This window comes from Ceratotherium simum, chromosome 10 (assembly GCF_057802395.1).
Source record: "Ceratotherium simum simum isolate JZ-2026a chromosome 10, ASM5780239v1, whole genome shotgun sequence".
NCBI classification, from domain to species: Eukaryota; Metazoa; Chordata; class Mammalia; order Perissodactyla; family Rhinocerotidae; genus Ceratotherium; species Ceratotherium simum.
In genome coordinates, this window is record NC_141909.1 from 62,850,293 (window position 1) to 62,872,808 (window position 22,516).

Below are 22,516 nucleotides of genomic sequence, written 5' to 3' on the forward strand. Positions count from 1 at the left end.
TAACATCCATGCTAATCCTCCTCTTTTTGCTGAGGAAGACTGGCTCTGAGCTAACATCTATTGCCAATCCTCCTCCTTTTTTTTCCCCACAGCCCCAGTAGATAGTTGTATGTCAGAGTTGCACATGCTTCTAGTTGCTGTATGTGGGACGCAGCCTCAGCATGGCCGGAGAAGCGGTGCATCGGTGCGCACCCAGGATCCGAACCCTGGCCGTCAGTAGCAGAGCACGCGCACTTAACCACTAAGCCACGGGGCCGGCCCTAAATCTGGATATTTTAAATATTGTAATGCAATAACTCTGAAAAACACTTTCTTCTTCCTCTTCAGCAGCTGCCGTTGTTACTTGCTGAATGCTGCAGTTGTCTGTTTAGTGACTTTTCCAAACTATTTTTGTAAAGACTATATTCCTTGTTGTATGTGATCACTGAAGTCTCTGTTCTGTTATCCTTGAGGTCCACCAGTGATTTCTTTTAATGCCTGAATTTAATAAAGGAAAAAAAGGTCTTCTGTCTCTTTAAATTCTTTTGACAGACATTTCCATGGAAGCCCTAGAGCCCTAGGGATTGAAAAATGGCCAGTCTTTTCGCTAGTCTTTCAGTGAAGTGCCAGGCAAATCAAAATACACATCCCCAAATTTTGGAGGATGAGGTTCTCGCCGTGGTACCAGCAAGCCACTCCATGAACATGGGCCACTGTCCTCATAGCTGCCTGCTACGAGGTTGGGGCATGCATAATGGTAGCTGTTAGCAAAATGTGAAATTCACTGACATATACCAGCTTCTGTCTTCATCAAGCACTCCCGTGGATGCTGCAAGTGTCCAACTAGACTTTAGAGTTCTGAAATAGTGGTTCTGACAGTTCTTGCCAGCTCAATAATTGATTCGGTATAGGGATTGATTCTGGAGCTTCCTACGTTGCCATTTTTTGTGATGTCACTCCTGTGTTTATTCTTGTTGAGATAATCTCCATATTAAAATGTTGTACTGCCATATATTTTAAAAGAATTTGGTTAGGTGACGGTTAATATGTGTATAAATAGTGTGTGTATCGAATTACTTCTTAGAAATTATTTACCATTGTACTTATCCATCTCACAAATTAGGATAGTTGACCAAAAAGATGGAATTTTGCATGTATATGTAGTGGTGTCACTATATATCACTACATTGTATCTGTGGCTGTGCAGAGAAAATGGTATTTCTTTACTGTGTCTGTAGTTGGTCTAGTCTTTTTCCTGCTACTCCATGTGGGAGACCCACTGATTAGCTGGGGAAAAAAGTTAACACAATTTAAAACTTAGTCTAGTATGATGACTTAAATAGTCTGTTTAGGTGGTGTCCAACTCCCATTGAGATAAAAATGCTCAGTCTTTGTCTACTTTTTACCCTGGGATTGTTAAAGGGTATGGAGTGAGAGGTATGGCATATATGATCTCCTAGCAGTGGAGACCTGCTCATTCCCCTTGGTTTGATGTCCACTACTTCCTCTGGTCCCTGGGGCAATGTCCCATAACCTCCTGCTTGTGTTTTCCTTGCTGGCATGTGCAGATGATGTCATGGCTGGTGTAACTCATAGTGGGTCCTTTCTGGTTGGTAAGAACATAGTGGTGCGCCTGGACTAGTTTATTCTCTCTTTGGCTCCTCCTCTCTGAGCTCTCCTGAGTATCTGCCACATCTCTATCGGGCCTGCTGGCCCAGAACTTCACTCATAGCCTTTGCTGCAGTATTACCCTGTTCCATAGTCTATGTGCCCCAGGGCCAACCCTCTAACTCAGGAAATCTGAGTCTGGGAGCTTACCATTGCCTGACCACGTTTGGAAAAACTCTCTCAAGACAATGGCATAGCCTGTAAAACTATGGACTTACTATGTAATCCTTCTGTGCGTGTCAGATGCTGCGTATTGCTTCATTTTATCTCTTAACACTTCCTTTACTAGTAAAGCCAAATAACCCCCCAGGCAGATGAATGCTTCTAGCAGACTAGGGCACAGTCATATACTTGGAGAGGCAAAATAACAACGAAAATAATAATTTTCAAACACTATCACTATTATACTTGTGTATATAGACATATATAATGATAATATTTAAAGAGTCATATGTAATTCTAAATGTACATAAACCTTAAATTTAAGGAATACAGGATCTTTAGAGAGACATAAGTGATGTGTGTATATATGTATATGTAATATATATAGTTAAGATATATATATTATATGTAATTAATATATGTGATATATAAACATAAAGACATATATCATTAACAGGTTTGGTTTCTTTTTATTAACATTTTCCCGTGACTAGAATTACTGTGATTTAACACAAACCTTTTTTTCTGTTGTAGGACAGTTCGTGTATGGTTAAAGAGAGATAGCGGACAATATTGGCCAAGCATATACCATGCGATGCCTTGTAAGTATCTGGATCTCTGTCTTTAAAAATCAGACATGGACCCCAACTCCCCTTTCTTCCCAGATTGCCTTCTCTGTATTTCCTTCTTGAGTAGGGATGCCTGAGGATTGGGATTATCATTATAATGGGAAGTACCATATTAAGTCATTTTAGCTCTCAGTATGTAAAATAAGAAAATTGTTCCCAAATTGGCTATATATTCAGTTTCTGAATAAGATTAATGGAAGAAGAACTATAGCACATAAACTCTCTGATTACAGCAGTCTCTCTCTCTCTTTTTTTTTTTTTTTTTTTGGTGAGGACGATCAGCCCTGAGCTAACATCCATGCCAATCCTTCTCTTTTTGCTGAGGAAGACCAGCCCTGAGCCACCATCCACCACCAATCCTCCTCCTTTTTTTTCCCCTTTTTCTCCCCAAAGCCCCAGCAGACAGCCGTATGTCATAGTTGCACCACCCCTCTTAGCTGCTGTGTGTGGGACGCCGCCTCAGCATGGCCGGACAAGTGGTGCGTCGGTGCACGCCCGGGATCCGAACCCGGGCGGCCAGCAGCGGAGCACAAGCACTCAACCACCAAGCCATGTTGCTGGCCCCAATCTCTCTTTCTTTTCCAACTTTTTGTTTAACTTTTCTGTCAAGTACTTCCTTAGATAATTCAAAATTTTGTCTAGTGATTACATTTGTGAAGTAAATTTGTTCTTGCATTATTATTATATTATTTATTCAAATTCAAGACATTCAATGTTGAACATTCAGTTCTCAAAAGGATTTGCTTAGGATTGAAACATTCTAATTGGAAGTCAGTCTCATTTCCCCAAGATCTTATGTGAGAAATACATGCTTGCACTGATAGTGAATCTTTCAAATAATTTTTTAAAAAATGACGTGACTGATTCTTAGACTCTGGCACTGGCAGAAGTTCCCCTGCAGGGAGAGAAGAGCTGGCTCTCCAAAATAGGAAATTTCTTTTTAGTCTACTGTTTTTATCTTTAAAATTAATGAAGTTTGGGCATCCAATTCCATGTTTATTTTAGTATAAAATAATTATTTAAATTCATTATAAGTTATATTATTAAACATTTCCTTTACTCCCCTTCCTTCAAATCTTAATTAAAATTGACACCCTAGAAAAATCCCTCAGGTTTGTTGTTTGGGCTCACATACCCTCTGGCTTCCTGCAATGTATACCTCTTCCCTTGATACAACTATCCCGGTTTGAGAAATATTGCCACAATGTACGACCAAAATAAATTCATGCTAAATTGTAGATGTGATTAAGTTTATGCCTCTGGCAAAGAATACTGTACTAACTTAAACAACAATTTTGCCTGTTTATGAAAAAATGAATTATTAAGGATGTAATGGTTTTCTGTGATTTTCAAATTATCTTTGAGGTTTTGCATGTCTTTAGAATTTTGTGGTAAATAGATAACCACGAAGCTGAACCAAGTATTCAACCCTACATTAAGGAAGAAGAAACTTCTTGTAATTCTGAGTACTTATATTCTCCCCTTATGTGTTGTGTCTCCAGCAGACACCATTATACAGCAAAGGCCCTAGGTGAACTTTCTTTTTAAGCTGTGGCAGTGATAAGGGCTTAGGTAAATGGAAAGGGAAAGGAATTCTCTGATTGATTTTCTTCCTGATTTTTAAGTGGTCTAGCCAGTCTTACCTATGGTCTTGCTTTTTCATCAAACTTGACACAATATCCAGCTAGAAGAGATGGGGAACGTCTGTAGCCCAGCAAGTTAAAGTTGACCCCAGAGACCTGTAACTCCCATGACTGTGAAGATGGAGGAGAGGCAGACCTGGCCAGCATGATGAGGGCTTGAGGATGGTGGGCAAGGAATCATCTTGAGATGAACATTAATAATAAATATCACTGAGAATACAGAAAAGCCTGTAGTTTCATTTTCATCAGTTATTAATCTGTAGGCAAAAGTGACTAAAGGCTGCCGTAGCTCCTGCACCTGGCATTGGTGCTCAATAAATAAATACTTATTGAAGACTTTGAATCCGATAATAAAGATGAGTTTCTCTAAGAACATTATCATCCATTTTCCTAATGACTGAACACAACTTTGAGAAGGAGGACCCTCTAATTATTTGCATACTTTGCCTTTGGCCTTCTACTAAAGGGAGTAAAAAGGGATTACTTTGCTATTAAAATGTGGTCTGTGGATCAGCAGCATCAGAGACGCCTGAGAACTTATTAGAAATGCAAATATTGGGTTCTACCCCAGATCTACTGAATCAGAATCTGCATTTTAATAAGATCCCTAGATGATTTGAATGTGCTTTAAAGTTTGAGAAAATTGTCTTGTGGCATTATAGGCAACATGCCAATCTATTTACACATGCTTATATGAATACATGCAAAGCCTCATGCATATATAGTATTTATTTGTAAATACATAGATATAAGTACACATTCTAGTCAGTCAAACATTTACTGTGCACCTGCTGTGTACAGGCCATTGAGCTAGGTGCCGGCATTTGCAGATGAACAAGGTGCATAAGTCAAGAGGGTTTCTGTACTCTTTCATTGTTGGATTATTCCATCACCATGGAGAGGTAAAAGAACAAAAGGCTATGTTTGTCATAATTGGTTAGAAATTGGCTTTTGTGTTCCTAGGAATTGTATGCATTCGGGTGATATATTAACTGATCTCTGAGCAAGAATTTAAGTTTTGTTTAATTTGAGAAAGGCAGAGTCTTATTGCATAAGGAAATAAGCTACATTTTTGGTCAGTTAGATAACCTGAAGTAGATGTGAGTTTCCAAGGAGATGTTTTCCAGTCCTTTCTATTGAAAAGTGTTTTGTTAAGAGGTTACTAGTATTATCCTTAAATAACTGTTATGTGGTATTAGTTACAAAATAAGTGAAAAGGTGCAGTATATCTGGAGGCTATAATGTCGACACCACAAGACAGACATGACTATATTGTGTATTTATAGTGGTATATAATAAGTAGTATTCCAAATCTAGAAGAAAATATCTTGTACATGTAATATTTGGCTTATTTGTTTATTTTGTCAATTAAAATACCTTTTAATATAGTATTTGTCATGTTCTGGGTAGGATAGTAATGTTCTGTAATATTGAGAAGAATTTGAAGTTTAATGGAGGGAAGTGAGTGGAAGGCATTAGATGAGAAAGAATAAATAGTGAAGGCTAAGTTTGAAGGCAGGGAGTGAGCCTGAAAGGCAGAGTGTGGTGAGGCTGTGTGAGCTTGGGGGAGTGGCAGACGAGAGAGAGATGAGGAGCAGACACATCATGATCAAAAACATGACCGCTGCTTTGGGGGTGTGCTCATACTCTGTCTTTTCTGAGAAGCTCCTGCTTCCCCTCTAGGAGGGAGCCAGGAGAAACCAGACTTTCCTGGTTAAGGCTGTTTGCCCCTGAGCCAACCTGATTCTCCCAGGAATGTAGAATTTGGAGTAGGAAATGCGAGGCTGGTCCCTTGAGCTGGGAACATGTAAACCCTACAGCTGTGAGGCATTCCTGCGCATAAAGAAACAGTGAAAGCTGATCCACTTAAAAGGAAGTGTGAATCAGGGAGGAAGGACCACTTCTTTCCAGAGGGAGAGAAGTCTGAGCAAGTGATGCCTGAATGTTGTCCTCCCCTTCCTCCTGACACCCAGAAGCCTGGCTGTGATCTTGCCTTTGAGTTCAGGAGATACCCCCTCTTGTACTGGATATGTCCATTGGTGCTGAAGTTCACTCCAGTGGGTTGCTGTTACTGATAACTGCAAGTATCTGACTCAGCCTAGCCCTGATTGTACACCTCCTGATTCCTCTCTGTTTAGTTTCTCCTGGATATCTGTGATCTTTAAAGAAAAAGAACTGAGCCTTGTCCCTATTGGTGCCACTGGGGTGTTGAGCCGAAAATAGTCTGGAAAAGTGAGAGCAAGTAAAGAAGGAAAGCGGCAAGACATATTTATCCTGTTTTCTTTAATTTCTTTTGACAGTTCAACAAATTTTAAGTGTTTCTTCTGTACCAAACACTGTGCAATGTGCTAAGGATATACTGGTTAAATATGGCAGTTGATTCCTGGCTGCATGGTGTGTACAGTCTGGTGGGGAAGACAGACCTAAATAAGTACCGCTCATGATGTGTGGGGAGTGTTATAACATGGGAAGTAGGCATAATGGGAACATGGTCACAAAGGCTCCCGGAGGAAAGCCCATTTTAAACCCCTACTGTCTATAGAGAATGTGAGGTGACTGATGACTTGTTTTGTAGTTTCCTATAGGCTGATTTTTATGGATGAGTGAGAAATAAGAGCATTTTCTTATCAAATATTCTTTTAAAAAATAATACCCTCTTGACTTATCTTACGTAGTGGCTGCTTATTGTCTATGACAAGATCAAGTTACAACCTACCCCACTGAGACCTGCCTGAACTTGAAACCAGAGAGCTGCCTTCCTGAGAGTACAGAGTTGAGGTTTCAGTTGTAGCCATAAATGTGATTATTTGTTCCAGGCTTCTAATAGATACCATTTCAACCACCACATTTGCATTATATTACAGAGAAAGAAAAAACACACACATGAAAAGCACAGGCATTCCTATGTTCATGGTTGAGTTATTTTAGATTTACTTTACCAACTAGGCTTGCCATTCATGGCATCAGATAAAGGAATGGAGGAGAGAGATCTCAAGCAGGAGCCAGGGTAGCAGGTGTTGGAGATTTTTATTACTCTATTAATGTATTGGGTATCATGTCTGGGCCTTTATTGCCAACTTTTCCTCTTGAGTGTGGAGAATAGGTAAAACAACTTGGCTGCCAAAGATGAAGTGAATAGGAGGCTGAGAGATCCAGAGCCTCAGGATTGAGGGTGTGTTAGACAATTGGAAAACCTCTGTGGGTTCTCTTGTTGCAGGGCAGGCGGGTGGAATTTACTTTGGCTGCTAGGTGTTTATGAATTTGTCCTTAAAGCAAAACAGAAGACAGTTTTTCAGAGATAATTACAAATAAAAAGCACACTAACATAGTAATAAAATGACCTATTTTGTCATATTTCCAGCTCTCTGCTTTGGCCTTGTGGGATGGCATTTGCCCACTCTGACGTTGTGGTTGGGCCGCTCAGTTTTCATACAAGTGTGGCCACTTTACCATCTGCTTAGCTGACTTTTAAAGCACAGGAACTCTAGCCCTCACTGAAAAACGTAGCTTTGAACTGTCTGCTTCCCGGTTTTTATCAAAAGCCTATTTGAGAGAAAGGCTGTTTATAGTGGGCAGCGTGAAGGATATGCAATCCAATTATTCATCTGTATTCTGAGTTTTCCCACTTTGTGTTAGCCCTCTGCAGAAAGCCTTCACTCATTGTGCCCTCAGCTCATACCGACGTGTACCAATGTGAAATAGTTTATGGCTGGTTTTGAAGTAATTGTCTACCATAATGCTCACTGCCCCTTTGAAGAGGCACTAAGGGGGAATATTTTTAAGATCTGAGGGCCAGAAACCCTTGGCTTTCTCTAAGGCAGAACTGCCCAACCTTTGTGCCTACAGTATACTGGGATGATCCAAATGGATTACAGGCCCCGAGAACTGATCCCTGTAGCTGGGCTGGGGAGATCCAGTCATCTGGGCCCTAGCAATCTCTTCCATTTACTCCAGGCGCTGTTCAAATCAAATTTTCTATATGTATCATGAGACGAATAAGGTTGGGAGGAACAGCCCTAAGGACCTAGGACTTGGTCCTTATGGATAACGTGAAACATGGAAACTATTACATTTCCCAACAAATCTTTATTCTAGTTTTCTCTCTGTTCTTATATATATTTTTCTTAGTCGTGACTTTTTGTTTATTTCTGTTGTTTGGTTTTATTGTATCTGCTTTTTAGCCATTACAAATTCTTTGTGAAATGAGGTAGGGAATGCATTAAATAAATTATCTTAGTTAAGACAAATAGAGATGAAATTTGAACATAATCTTACTGTTTACATTAGAGTCACCCAAAAATATGCATTGTTTAAGATTGGAGTTCTCAAAATTGTAGATTAGAATCTGTGCCTGGGTGGGAAACTGGATTTTGATTTTCATTTTTGCTACCAATTTGCTGAATCTCTTCGGGCAAGTCCTTTACATTTCCCTGCTCTGAATCCTGACAGATAAACTGTTCATTCTCTTTGATCTCAAATTTGCAAAAATATTTTGGTCATGAGATGTATCAAATAAGTATTTGTAAAGTACTCTCAGGTTCTTGGTGTTTAGCAATATATACTGTCATTGCTGATCCTAACCCAGAGGGATTAGGAAAGATTGGCTAATTTCTAAGGTTGTGGCTGGATTGATTTCCTTTTCCGATTTTGGGGGACTGTTATCTTACAGCAACAGATAACTTGAAATTGAGGATTTAGAAAATTAAAATGATTAATAAAGAGGCCGGCCTGGTGGCGTAGTGGTTAAGTTCACATGCTCTGCTTCGGTGGCCCAGAGTTCTCTGGTTTGGATCCCAGGCGCGGACCTACGCACCGCTTATCAAGCCGTGCTGTGGCAGGCGCTCCACATATAAAGTAGAGGAAGATGGGCACGGATGTTGGCCCAGGGCCAATCTTCCTCAGCAAAAAGAGGATGATTGGCAACAGATGTTAGCTCAGGGCTAATCTTCCTCATACACACACACAAAAATGATTAATATGTTCATATGCTTTATATCTGGGATGGAAATGAGTTATTTTGTATGCAAATTACAAACATTAATTTTCCTATTAGTGAGGTCAAAGGAGACCTTTCGATAATCTAAGACTGTGGAGCTGCTTCTTGTGTTCTCACCTCTTCTGCTGGGTTTATTGAAGTTTGGGGGGAAATTCCTGTGAATAGATTAGTGATAGAAAGATATTTAAAATAATGAATTTGGCAGTTCTGTTTTCATGAGGTAGTGATTGTTTTGGTGACTTTTAGACAACATCAATTGGGAGAGTTTCTTGGCATACTGGGGGATATGTGTATAATTGGGAAATGCTTATCTTATTGTTTTAATTTATACCTTATTTCAAATAACTCCTTGTTCCTAATTGTGAAGTATATTGCTCCTTTGTTGGTTTCTTTTTGGTATAGGTTATTTTATGGAACCATTATAAAAACAATTTGTTTTTACTGTTTACATTTTCAAAAATAATAACATAATCTGATCTTCTGTATTTACTAAGAGGAAAAGATGGCAAGAAACTTTTGATTTTTGACAGAAATGAAGGAAAATATAGATTATCCAAACTAAAGGTAACAGATATTAATTATTCTGAGTAATTACAGGATTTCCTTAGCATACTCATGTTTGATTTTCATATGACAGAGTATTTTAAAATTTACTGTTCTTTTTTTTTTGTTAATTTATTTATTTTTTCCCCCAAAGCCCCAGTAGATAGTTGTATGTCATAGTTGCGCAGCCTATGTTGCTGTATGTGGGACGCGGCCTCAGCATGGCCGGAGAAGTGGCGCGTCGGTGCGCGCCCGGGATCCGAACCGGGGCCGCCAGCAGCGGAGCGCGCGCACTTAACCGCTAAGCCATGGGCCGGCCCTAAAATTTACTGTTCTTAGATCTGAAACTTGTAGTTATAACTTAAAATTTGTCTGGGAGAAAAAGTGACCACTGCTAATTCACTGTAATTTTGCTGCTGTTACTCAGACTAGAGTAAAAGAAAACAAATGATTAGTAGAATACATAAAATGTTTTATTTAAACAAAAAATGTTTTTTAACGCTAGACAATTGAAGTCCTAAATATAAGTGTTCTTAATAAGTAAAGCATGGGTTGAATATTGTAAACCTAATAAATATTATCTTGTGACAAACAGGGCTGAATGAAATAGCGTCCATGAAGTAAATGAATTAAATCTTTGCTTTGTGGTGCACCTTGAAGCACTATTCAAGGAGCTCTATTCAAGGCCCTTTTATCATAGGATCCTACATTTAACTTTACCAGGATGCCTTTAACACCTGAAATTTTATTCACAGAAGTACCATTGTTTACGTAGTTTTAAAGTTCCCACCAGAACATCTTACAAAGATTAGCGTCTCCTGCCAATTAATGCCTTTAACATTGTAAAGCAGTCAGTGTGATTGAAATCCATGGCTTAATGTTCAATGAAAGTCGTGTTTATTTGAGCAAAGTTTAACCGTTCAGCAAAGGACAGAAAATAAATTAGTCATAAAATGAAAGAGTTATAGATGTAAATAATAGAAATGAGGAAACTTTCCCCCAAATAGAAGTATTTTGAGAATGCCTCCTCTCAGCTACATTTTTTAAAAAAGCAAGAGCAATATTTTTTTGACTACCTATGGACAAAGAAATACAAGTAGCCAATTTCCTTCTAATCCATTTAATTATTGACTCTTGAGGTTGGTGTTGTCTCTTGAGTTTCCTTTGTCTGGGGCTTATATCTCTTGAGCTTTTCCTCCTTTACATTATATGGTCATTAATATAATCACCCAGACTGGGGCTTCTCTTTATTTTAGTTTTTCCTAAACTTTAAGGTGAATACCTGGCTGAAACTACAAAGATTTCATTAAAAAAAAAACAAAACAAAAAAAACCCCAATGTTATGAAAGTGTTTAATTTTAAAAATAAAATTTTGACAGGGCCTAAAGTTCTAAAGTCCTGATACTAATATAAGAGAATATTATTTGCCATTACCCATACTAGCACAAATTTCTTTTCTGAGTTGTACCTTTTGTTATCTTGCTTCCTAAAATTTTGCCAAATACACTTCTTTTGACTGTCATGAGACTGAGACAGAAAAGGGAGATGGAAAATTTTAATCAGATAGTATGGAAAATGAGTTTTTATACTATTTTATTGAGAAAATGTGGTCAGGTTTTTTCCAGGTTTTAATAAACATGTTGGGAAGAAAAAAATAGAAAGCTAGGATATAACATCAATAAGACTAGTTGAAAGACCTTGAATTTCAGTTATTGGGTTTGTCTAGGAGCCGACTCAGGCAAGTTACATATAATGTAATATATGTGGGAGGCCTTAGCAGTGGGGGGTCACCCCACCAAGCTTACTTGGTGTGCTTATCCTTTCTCATGGGAAAGAGTTAAATGTGAGGGGAATAAATATATCTTTAGGTTTTGTATCTTGCTGTATTTATTTCATCTATAGTTCAGGGATGCAGTTTTGATAGAGGAAGTCAGTAGAGGGGAGCTGTATTGTAATTTTATAGTTCTGGTCAGCCGCTTCGCTCGGCCTTTGGAGAAAGCAATTTTAAGGTAGAAGAATAGAACGGTCTCTCAGCCAGTTTATCTCTAACCTGAACTTTCAGCCGTCAGAGAGACCAATATTCTTTATTGACTTGTGAATTATTAGTTTTACAGCATTTGAAAGCTGAATTCTTGTGAAACGTCACATTTTTGCAACCTAGCTACAAATATTGCTCTTGTCATATTTTGTTTGTTTCCTCCTTTATTCTTCTTGCCAAAGGATCCCTTTTACCATTTGGCCAGAATTACCATTAATTTACTGTGTCTTATTACCCTTCCCTGACAGTTTTGCCCCTTCGATACTTTCTCGCATGGCTAGGAGCCCATTTTGTATGTGCCACGACACTAGGCTTTAAGAGGTTGCTTTTTTGTTAATTTCTGGTGCGTTAAGGTTAGAAGGATCTCTGTTGTCAGTCTGTATACTCCCCCGAACCCCAAGAAGAAAGACATTTACTACAACAACAAATATGGACATCAATATTCTTCTCAGTTCACTCTCTGCCTCCTTGGCCCTGCAGGGCCTGTTCCTATGGGAATGTCACAGTTGGGAAATGGTTTGAGGAGCATCATAAGGCTCACCTACCAAAAGTCTTTCCCTACACACATACACACACACACACACACACACACACACACACACACAGGTTTGCTTGAGGTTTTACCATAATGCCTCTTTGAAGGGGTGGTTGTGCCTTTGGGGGCACCTGGGAGCTAATGCTCTCTAGCTCTGGCATTCCTCTATCTAGAATCATCTTAGGTTCAAGCATATGGGTTCTAGAACAACAGAATTTCTGTTCAAATTTCTTTTGTTTGTGGTCCTTTATAGGAAAGGTCTTTTCTTCTTGAATTCTGGTGGTGTTTCTTACTATCAACATAACGTGATTTGAACTAGGGAGGTGACATTGGGGACGAGTCCTATAGTTCCTATATATAGTTGGTGTCACAATCTATAAATTCCTTAATGGCAGCTATAATACTTTATATATCATTGTATCACATGCCTGGAACATAGAGGGCATTCTAAATTTTCGTTGAAAGAATAACAAGAAATTTAGTAAATGAAGGAAAAAGCAAGGAATAAAGAAATAGCAATGTAGATTTAAGGGTAGCCTATATAGTATTGTAAAAAAGTCTTTTAAATCATTCAAAGATCAGTGGGTTTTGTAACTATTACATAACCAGATATGAACTTTGAAGGAAAACAGAAAATACTATTATGTGGTCAGGCAGGGAGCTCAGTGATAAGGTTATTCTTGACAAGTCTGTAGCCCTTTGGGCTGCAATCAAGTTTTGCTTCACATGCTCATGCTTATATCTTAATAAATCATTAGATATTTACACTTTTTAACAGGAATAGCAAGATAATAAGAGTAAAGACAATGTTATAGAAATAATCTTGTCACTTGAACACAAGAACTGTGGTTAGATTTTCCATGTATATTTTTATGTGTATGTACTTTATGTAGTTGTAATTACAATGTATTTTTTTCTTTTGCTTTTTTCAGCTGACCTGATAATTTTCCATGAAATCATCAGATTTTAATTCTGCACATGTTAAGGGATTATGAAAGCCGGCATCTTAGCATCTGTGTAGAAAGTGTGCCAACATAGTGTATAAACCAAGGGCGAGCAAGACTGACTTTCTTAGGGCACTGCATTAAATATCGTTTGACTGCTTTTTTCATCAGTGTACTTTTGGGAATCTAGTTTAATTTTGTGGCTAAACTGAAAGAAGATATTCTGCTGTACTGGTGGAAGTTATAGGGAAAAATTATTTTTTGTATGTTTCTATTTTCTGAATATATCATGATTGAAAATTAGAAACAAGTAAATACTTTATGCAGTTCAGAAGGTCTTTTTGTTGTTGTTGTTCAGGGCCCTTTATAGAGAATGAAAAAATGTTACTAAATGATGTGTTTTTGCAATGATTCTCTTAGTAGAACTTGAAGTTATTTTAGAGTTTAAAGATAATCTATGTTGGATGTTTGAAAATAGGACTGTGTATTTGAATTATGTCTTTGAACTTTCTCCAACTCTTTTTCCCTGTGTGACCTTGTGTAAGACGTCTAATCATAACTGTGAAAAGTAAGAATAAAAATACTTGATACTGATTGTGATTATGATGATGGGTAGTTTGTGATCTATAGGGCTACTGTGAAGATGGGGGGAGAAATTTAAAAATTGTGTTGGACTCTTTAGAACAGCTATTTCAGTACAGGATAAATTGTCAAAAGGCCCCCATTCCTACAAGCAAGCATAGATAGAGAAGGCAGGGACTCAGAAGCTGACTGTTTAGCAAGCACTTCTTGGCCATACGTGGCTTCCAAGCACGCTGAATTTACTTAGGCTCAGGTGAACTCAGGTAGTAGCCAGTCTTGCAGATAGGGAGGCCCTGTCCAGGACTGGGTGAACTGACTCACCTGATTCTTTCCAGTAGAGCCTGGCCCTGTGTCAAGTTGGTTCTCTTCAGATAGAGACAAATCCTCTGTCTTTTTTCAATCAGCAGCCTGAGAGTAAAAGACTTCTCATAGTCTACATGCCCCAAATCAATTCTGAATCAAAAAATAGATTTCTATACTGGTGTGTATTTGTGTGTGGGAGGAGAGAAGGGGTAATAAGATCTTTCTTTTGTTTCCCTAGTTCAGAAAAGATAGTTATTTCTACTAAAGATGGGGTTTGCGTGGAAGAAAGAGATTGGTGATGGAAGGATTACACAGCACAAAGTATTGTTAATCTAGTCAAGCAAATTTAGACTCAATACTGACAGAACAGCTGAGACCAAGCCCCTTGGAACTTGTCCAGTTTGAGAATATCTTATTTGTTATATTCCTTAAAAGGATAACTGAAAAACTAGGGGTTAGTTGTAAAATTACTGTTTTTATTTTTTGGTGAGTGGGAGTTGAACTGTTTTTTCAGGAAATGGTGGGGAAAAAATAGCCACACGCTTTTAGCTAGTTATCATCGTTTTGTTAATTTCATCAACATGTTCATTTCTTTCAGCTCCATGTTCATGCATGTCTTTTAACCCGGAAACAAGAAGACTGTCCATAGGTCTAGACAATGGTACAATCTCAGTAAGTACACATAAATAAGATTTCCAGTTGAAATACTTCCCTTCCTGTGGAGTATGTATATATGTATTGTGATGAGAATTATTGATTAGTTTTTTTCAAATTAACAAATTAATTTTATTACTAAATAAAGTGGAAATTGGAGTGCAGCAAATTATGGTGAGGTGTAGGACGAAGTATCATCAGTCTCAACATAAATGCTGACACGATTCAGCTTGACTTACCATGTACACAGTTGCTAGAATAGGGCCATTATGAGGCCAATGAGTGAACTACATGAATCTGTGCATTAGTGAGAGCAAGCTGTGATACTAGCAGCTTTGATCAGATGGTTAGTCATGGTGTCATATGCTTCCCCACACAAGTGACAGACATGAGGGAAATGTCTTCTCTTAGACCTGCATGTCTGAGCTTGTCTTTGATACTCAATGTTCTCCTCCTTCCCCCTCTTTTCTCCTCCTCGTTGTCTTCTTAATTCCCTCTAGTATAAACAGAATTCTGTAAATTCATATGAATTTGTAAAGAAAGCATAGAATCTAGATTTAGTCTGTAGGGTAGATCCAGATAATTATTAGACCCTTTGATTATAGATCTTGAGGGAACCAAAGTGATTAGAAATCGGAATTTCAGGTTTTACTACTTACTTAATCATCTTTTTACATATTTATTTTCAACTGGTATATTAACCAGTAATAAGACTGATCTGGTAAATTATCCAGTATTGCCTTTAGCCCTGGGCAAGAGAGACCCTGCTTTGGGAGCCGTGAATTAGAGAACCCTACTCTGGCCACACTTCTCCACAGGATGAAGAATCTGAGGGGCCAATGGGTGGGCCCAGCTTAAGCCCTCACTCTGCCCACCTCCATGCTCTGGGTGCTCGAGTCTGGAGTTTTCTCCCCCCAAACAGCTTAGAGCCTGCTTCCAGGGCCTGCATGGGCCTTTTCTCTGAGTCTGTCTTGAGGATGATAAAACCTGTAAATGTACCCTTAGGCCTGAGGGGTGGCTAAGGCGCAGTGGTTTGAGGTGTGCAAGGCCTCTCAAGATGTCGATGGAACTGGGGAATAGGATGGTGTGGGCTGGCCCTCTCATGTCACCACACTATGGTGTGGAACTTGAAGGAGTCTAAGCATTCTAAATTGGTGCCTGTTCCTCCAGATGGTTGAAGGTATATTTATCAAGATCAGAGGAAGAGACCCTATTTTATTTAACAGTTTAACTTGATTTATAACTTTTAAAGATTTATATATATGGAATGTGGGTCTCCATTTGTAGTCTTAACCTAACCCCTACAAATGTTAGAGGTGGGCCTGAAATTTTCCATTTGATCTTTAGTCAAAACATTTTTTTGGTGACCTTTATGGAAATTTTAACAGTATTGTTAAATACAGTCATTCATCGCTTAACGGCGGGGTTACATTCTGAAAAGTGCATTGTTAGGCGATTTCATCGTTGTGTGAACATCATAGAGCATACTTACACAAATCTAGGTGGTATAGCCTACTACACACCTATAGTATATGGTACTAATCTTATGGGACCACAGTCGTATATGCGGTCATTGACCGATCGTTGTTATACAGTGCATGACATATCAATCAGCCTATTGACAAATCTTTATGGAGTTTCTATAATATCCAGTGCATTTAGTAGGTCTGTACACTCTTTTCCTTAGGAGGACAAAAGGGAAGTTTATGATATAGATCTTTGTCTACTTTAAGGAAAGCTGTTTTAAAAAAGGAGTGTGTGTGGGAGATAAATTTATTTTTGAAAGATAAAGGGAAATAATTGGATTGTTCAGTGAACTGAGGTCTTCATTACAAAGGAAATCTGAAAAGATGAGCTGAGATCCATATATTACCCAACAGTTCATGGAATAGTATGTATAACACTCACTGTTCATGAAAAGACTTATGTGTATATAACATATGGGTGATGCTTTGCATTTTTAAAATCAACGTAGGTTGTTAATGGGTGCTGATAAATTTGGCTTTGAAGACAAGAAAGGTGAGCAAAGTAAGTTATGGAGAGTTCTGGCTATTTATTATGTATAAGAGGAGAAACTATCTTAGCCATTATTCCTCTAATAAATGAAACTGCCGGAGAACTGGAACATAAAATCAGGGACTGGACTGAGATGCTTCTCTAGGTATGTCATTACAGTGTGGCGATATCAAACCTTACCTTACCCTGATCTTCTAAAAAAGATGAAGGACCTGGCTTGTATGAAATAATTTCCTTAAAATTTCCTCTTTTTTGTTGCTGAAGAAAATGAATTGTATACTCCACCCGTTCTCATCTGAAGAATTATAAAGAGCTCTGAGTTAGGGAAAGATACATTGAGAGAACAGCATGTTTAAGGTTCAGAATTTTCATTGATCACTACAATAACAAGCTCTTTACTGAGAATACTTAGAGTCTCAGCTGTTTAATAGTTTCCTTTCTGGACATGAGAAATCCTGTTCAGAGACTATACAGTCTCTGTTCCCCGAATATAGCAAATAAATTTTAAAAAGAAATACTGGTTAACTTATTTTAAAACAAAGGATGAAATCAGAAATTATATCCTTATTTCACTTTATTTTACTGAATAAAACAGATTTAAGAGTCTGTTAACCTTATGTAACTGAGTAGTGAATTAGAGATGAAGCAGAGATAACAAATATAGACCATTCTTTCAAAAATCTGGCCTAAGGGAAGGAGAGAGAGGGTGAGCGTTGGAACAAGATGTGATAGTAGACAAGCAGCAAGAGGATTGAGAACAATTTGGAGAATTTAGCTTTGGGAAAGAATGGGGAAACTTTTGAGATAGAGGGAAAGACAGAGACAGTTTTAAGTCGTAGGAAAGGAATAGCCTTTTATTTTTCTCATGAAGTAGCAAGTTAGGTCATCTACTAAGAGAAGCTAAAATGGGGTGAGGGTATATTTTCATGTCTATATCTTTTGCTCTTTCTCATCTTATAGCTCAGAACTCCCTTCTGCCATCTTGGTCTACGAAGTCCCAAATATCTTTCAAAGCCTCCTTCGAATGTTCTCTCTCCCCTCACACACACTTTTTTTTTTTTTTTTTTTTTGGCAAGTGGTTCCTGAGCCCTACCAATAGAAATTAATCACACACAGTACTCAGTATGTTAGCTATGTTGTATTGTCTACTTTTGTTTTGTAAAAAGTTTTTAAGTCTGTCTCCTCCATTAAAGTGTTGAGTGTTGAGTGTTCAGGACTTGGCCAGTCTTTTTTCCATCTCTTCTCCCAGCAGATCTTAGTGTGGTTCCTTGTACAAATTAGGGACTCAATGAATAATTTGTTAAATAAGTTGTTGACTAAAGTACAAACACTATCATTATTTAGTATAGCTGGTTGTAATAAGGACCTGCTTAAATCCTGAGATAATTTATTTGTATAATTCTGTTGCTTTTCAAAATGTTTTTTACAATGGAATTACCTTCTGCAGGGGAGAAGTTGTGCCAATAGTTTAATTCATTTGAGTTTTCAGAAATGTGTTCTGTTTTAATATTTAAAGAAGTTAGTCAGATTGTGGTAACTGCTATTCATGCTAAAGTAGAAAATTAAAATTTTCTGTCGTAGTGCCTCATGTTTTCTAGCTAACCAACAAATATTTAAATATCAACTATGTGCAAAAGATTATGCTCAATTCTAACATGTGGTTCCTGGTTTCAAAGAGCTCAGTTGGGGAAAAATGAAAAATGAAGTTATGAAATAAGTAACACAAAGTAAAAAAAACAATAGCAGAAGGAGCAGTACACCAATGAGTGTGATGTTGGCAAGGCAGTGAGGTCAGAGGAAAGTGGGAAACAATGGCCTGGTCAGCTCTGTGGAGACTGGATGTGAGCTGGGTTTAGAGAGGGCTAGGATTTGATTAGGAAGATAATCAAGATAGGAAGGTAAAGTATTTTAGGCAAATGAATGGCATAGGAAAAAAAAGAAACATGGAGGTAAAAAAGGACAAGAAATGTTTGGAGAGAAATGAACCAGTTTGAGAAGTGGATTAATGGGATATAAAGTATAAAAGGTAGTTGGGGTTTGATTTTGAAAGGCCTGACTCAGGATGAGTAGTCAGCATTATGTAAAGGAGCTGGATCCCTAACAGGGAAAATCTCCCCCACCACCACAGGAAGACTTTCTAAGGTATTCAAAGCAGGTAATTGACTGGTGAGGAAATGTCAACATAGAAATTAAAGAATTTCCATTAAACTAATTTTCACCAACCCTACTGAATAATGGCTGTAGGACAGTTATAGAGATAGTCATAGTCATAGAGCTTAAAGATGATTTATGCTGATCTTTATAAATATATATATTTTTTCTTCTTCATCAAAACTGTTAGAGAGTCAAAGTTTTTATTAAAATCTCGTCAAGATAAATGCATAGTCATTGAAGATTTTTTGAACAAGGCCTCAAAATGATAAAATCTCTGTTCTCTGAAGATTAATTTCATGTATGTATTATGGGAAGTTTGGGATGAGAAGATTGATCTATATAATAGTAAGCATTCAGGATAGCGATTATTGTAGAAAAATAAATAGTATTGACCATGTATGGATTTTGCTGTTGTTGTTTTGGTAGGTCTTGTGGTTATTATATTCTTATAGCATATATTACTGTTAGTTCCCGTAGGTTATCCAAGCAAATGAAAAAGGAAAGAACTGAACATTCATTGAGCATCCACTATGTACCAGGCACTCTGCTTTACATACCAGCTTCTCAATAATCTTATGATGTATGTGGTGTTACTGACATTTCTGAGATAAGGAGACTAAGGTCTGGAGAGTTCACATGGCTTTTCCAGCTTATTTAGCCAGGAAGCAGCTCTCAGTGGAGAGGGGAACTCTGTCTGTGTGCCTTGAAGCCCAGGCTTTCTCCTCGCCCCATGCTGCTATCCAGGAGCCACTCCTGAGTCAGTAAAAAAATTCCTGTTCAAGACGTTCCATTGCCTACCTGTTGCCTCTTCTGATATGTGGTTATATCACTGTGCTTCTAGAGTACCCCTGGGCATGTTGCCTCATTTGTTTATGGGTCTGTCTCCTTCACTAGACTGTGAAATACTGGAGGACAGAGACGTGTCTGCTTCAGTCTGTGTCCTAACAGAGTTCCTAGACGACTGTAGAAGCTTTGATGTCTGTTGAATGAGAGACAAAAGGCATTTCAATTCATGTTATCAGGATGGTAAAACCAAAGTTGGGCGCTTAGCTGGTGGGGTAAATTGCTCTCAATGGTTGATACAATATGAGTGAATCCTATGTTTAAGTGGTTTGGGCACATAGAAGAATTTGACGTCTGTACTCTTCTTCCTGAAATTCATAAACAGAGATACATTAAGCAAGCATCTAAGAAACCTTAGAAGAAATATAATGTGTTCCTGACAGTTTGTGGGACCCTAAAATATGCTGTTAATAAGTCTTTCATTCCTCTTTTTCATCTAAGACTAGAAATCTGAGGAACATTTGGGATTATTGAAGGAATATGCCTTCTCACATCATTTATCATTATTTAGAGATTTGTATTTTGCAATTAAATTAACAACTTTACAAGAGCATCACTGTTTTCATCTGTTTCATCAGCAGTATTCCTTAGATGGTGTGTTCTGAAATTGCTTCACGTGGTGCATTTCACAATGGTGTATGTCTTGGCAGAATCTCATAGGTAGGGAATCTGTATCACAGGTCACAATAATCACTCAGGCAGAGTTCTTACTGTAACCGGGAAGCAAAAAATATCCCCCTTCCAGAAGGCCTAGCCAGCTTCAAGGGAGAGGAATGTAGTTTCCATAAGAGAGGATATTACTTTTTCAAATAAAAGGAGAAATTACCTCTTTGAAAGTATAGTACTTAGCATCCACTAGAAGGAAATTCAAGAATCATCAGAGCTGTTTTTATCACCGTAAACAGAATCTTGAACTCCAAGTGTTTTATTATATTTAGAAGGTCCCAAGATATTGTAGTATTTGTAACAGTCCTTATATATTGCCATGAGAGCAAGATAAGTCATTGCCAGTTGCAGAATATCAATACCTGGTATATTACTTTCTTAGGGCTGCCATAAAAAAGTACTACAAACTGCGTGGCTTAAAACAACAGAATTTGTTCTCTCACAGTTTTGGGGGCTCTAAGTCCGAAATCAAAGAGTCAGCAGGGCCGTGCTCCTTCTCAAGGCTCTCGGGGAGAATCTTTCTTTGCCTTTTTCTACTTTCTGGTGGTTGCTGGAAATCCTTGGCATTCCTTGGCTTGTAGATGTGTCACTCCAATCCCTGCCTCCATCTTTACATCACCTTCCTCTCTGTCTCTGTGTCTTCACATGACCTTCTTATATAAAGATGCCAGTCATTGGATCATGGACTCACCCTAATCCTAATCCTAATCTCATTTTAACTAATTACACCTGCAAAGACCTTAGTTCCAAATAAGGTCACATTCTAAGGTTCCAGGTGGACCTGAATTTTGGGAAGACACTATTCAACTTAGGATACCTGGTAGTATTTCCCTAATAGTGTTTTAACAGTTGATTAGGAAATAATTTTGTGAATGTGCAGTATGGTGCCTTCAGGAAGAGATATCCAAAGATATTAAAAGAGGATGATTCAGAATCCCTTTGGGGGAAATAAGAAAAGATTTTAATTGAAAGGGACTTTAATTCGTATACATCTAATACCACCCTCCCCTAGATTAAGTGATATGTTGGGTAGGTCACATGTCAAGATAGTGGTGGCAGAGCTAGGACTTCCCTGACCCCTGCACAGATTTTCTTCTTATAATACCAGGTTGATTTCTTCACACAACTAGGACAGCCCAATTGCAAGATATTGCCCTAGGATGGTCACTAATGAATTGGAGGCTTGTGTTATTATATGCATCTAGCTATTGCTAAAAAAATTTTCAAAAAAAGAATTTGGGCATTTAATGTAACAAGGTCTTTTGGCTGAGTTGTTTATTACCATGGATGATAATGAGCCCACAGGGACTGAACTCAAATGATGAGGTCGGGCCGGCCCCGTGGCTTAGTGGTTGGGTGCGCGTGCTCAGCTGCTGGCGGCCCGGGTTCAATCCTGGGCATGAACTGACGCACCGCCTCTCTGGCCATGCTGAGGCCGCATCCCACATACGGCAACTAGAAGGATGTGCAGCTATGACGTACAACTATCTACTGGGGCTTTGGGGAAAAAAAAAAAATGATGAGGTCACGTTCTACAGTGGTGACAAGTAACCTATGAATAAAGCACTTCAACTGGACCCAAGTTGAGTGTACGGTCAGGCCACTCCTGCTGGAGAGAAAGTCTTTTGAAAACTTTCACCCTGTTCAGCTCAGAGACAGCAGTGCTACAGCAGATTCCCACTTGTCAATCATCATGATGCATTCCAAATTTTGTTGTTATAGAAAAATTGATGTTGCTTCTGGAATTGCCCTGCTTTCCAGGATTTCTGGTGTGATACCATAATGAATAATAGTCTAATCATGAGGTCGACAGAATGGATTTGAAGAAAGTTTCAAGAGGTCCTGTGTTCAGAGAAATGTGGACCCGGAATCTATAGGGCCTCCTTCTTTAAACTGTTTCATAACCTCACTATTACTTACTCTAGCTTATGATTCTCTCATTCTACCATGGTTTCTACCACAAAATACCACCATTTCTGAGTTATTTCATCATTCTGTGGCACTGGACTTTTAGCATGAGGAGTTCTTTTTATAGACCGTTAGGTAGTTATTCTCTTCTGAGCTTGTACTAATAAGTTACAATGAACTTAAATATAAAAAAATATATATTCACACATGCATATATATATATTTATGTTTGTTTCTGTTTAGCAGAAACCCT

The 22,516-nt window shown here is 38.2% G+C and overlaps 1 protein-coding gene across 2 annotated transcripts in view; it reads left to right on the forward strand.

Moving 5' to 3' along the window:
* WDFY2 (WD repeat and FYVE domain containing 2) overlaps positions 1-22,516 on the forward strand; it is a 191,492-nt gene that overhangs the window by 85,433 nt on the left and 83,543 nt on the right. For both annotated transcript variants that reach the window (XM_087436098.1, XM_004433681.3), the window contains exons 2-3: positions 2,344-2,411; positions 14,621-14,694. In XM_087436098.1, coding sequence (XP_087292224.1) covers positions 2,344-2,411; positions 14,621-14,694 — 142 coding nt within the window. The remainder of the gene's footprint in view (positions 1-2,343; positions 2,412-14,620; positions 14,695-22,516) is intronic.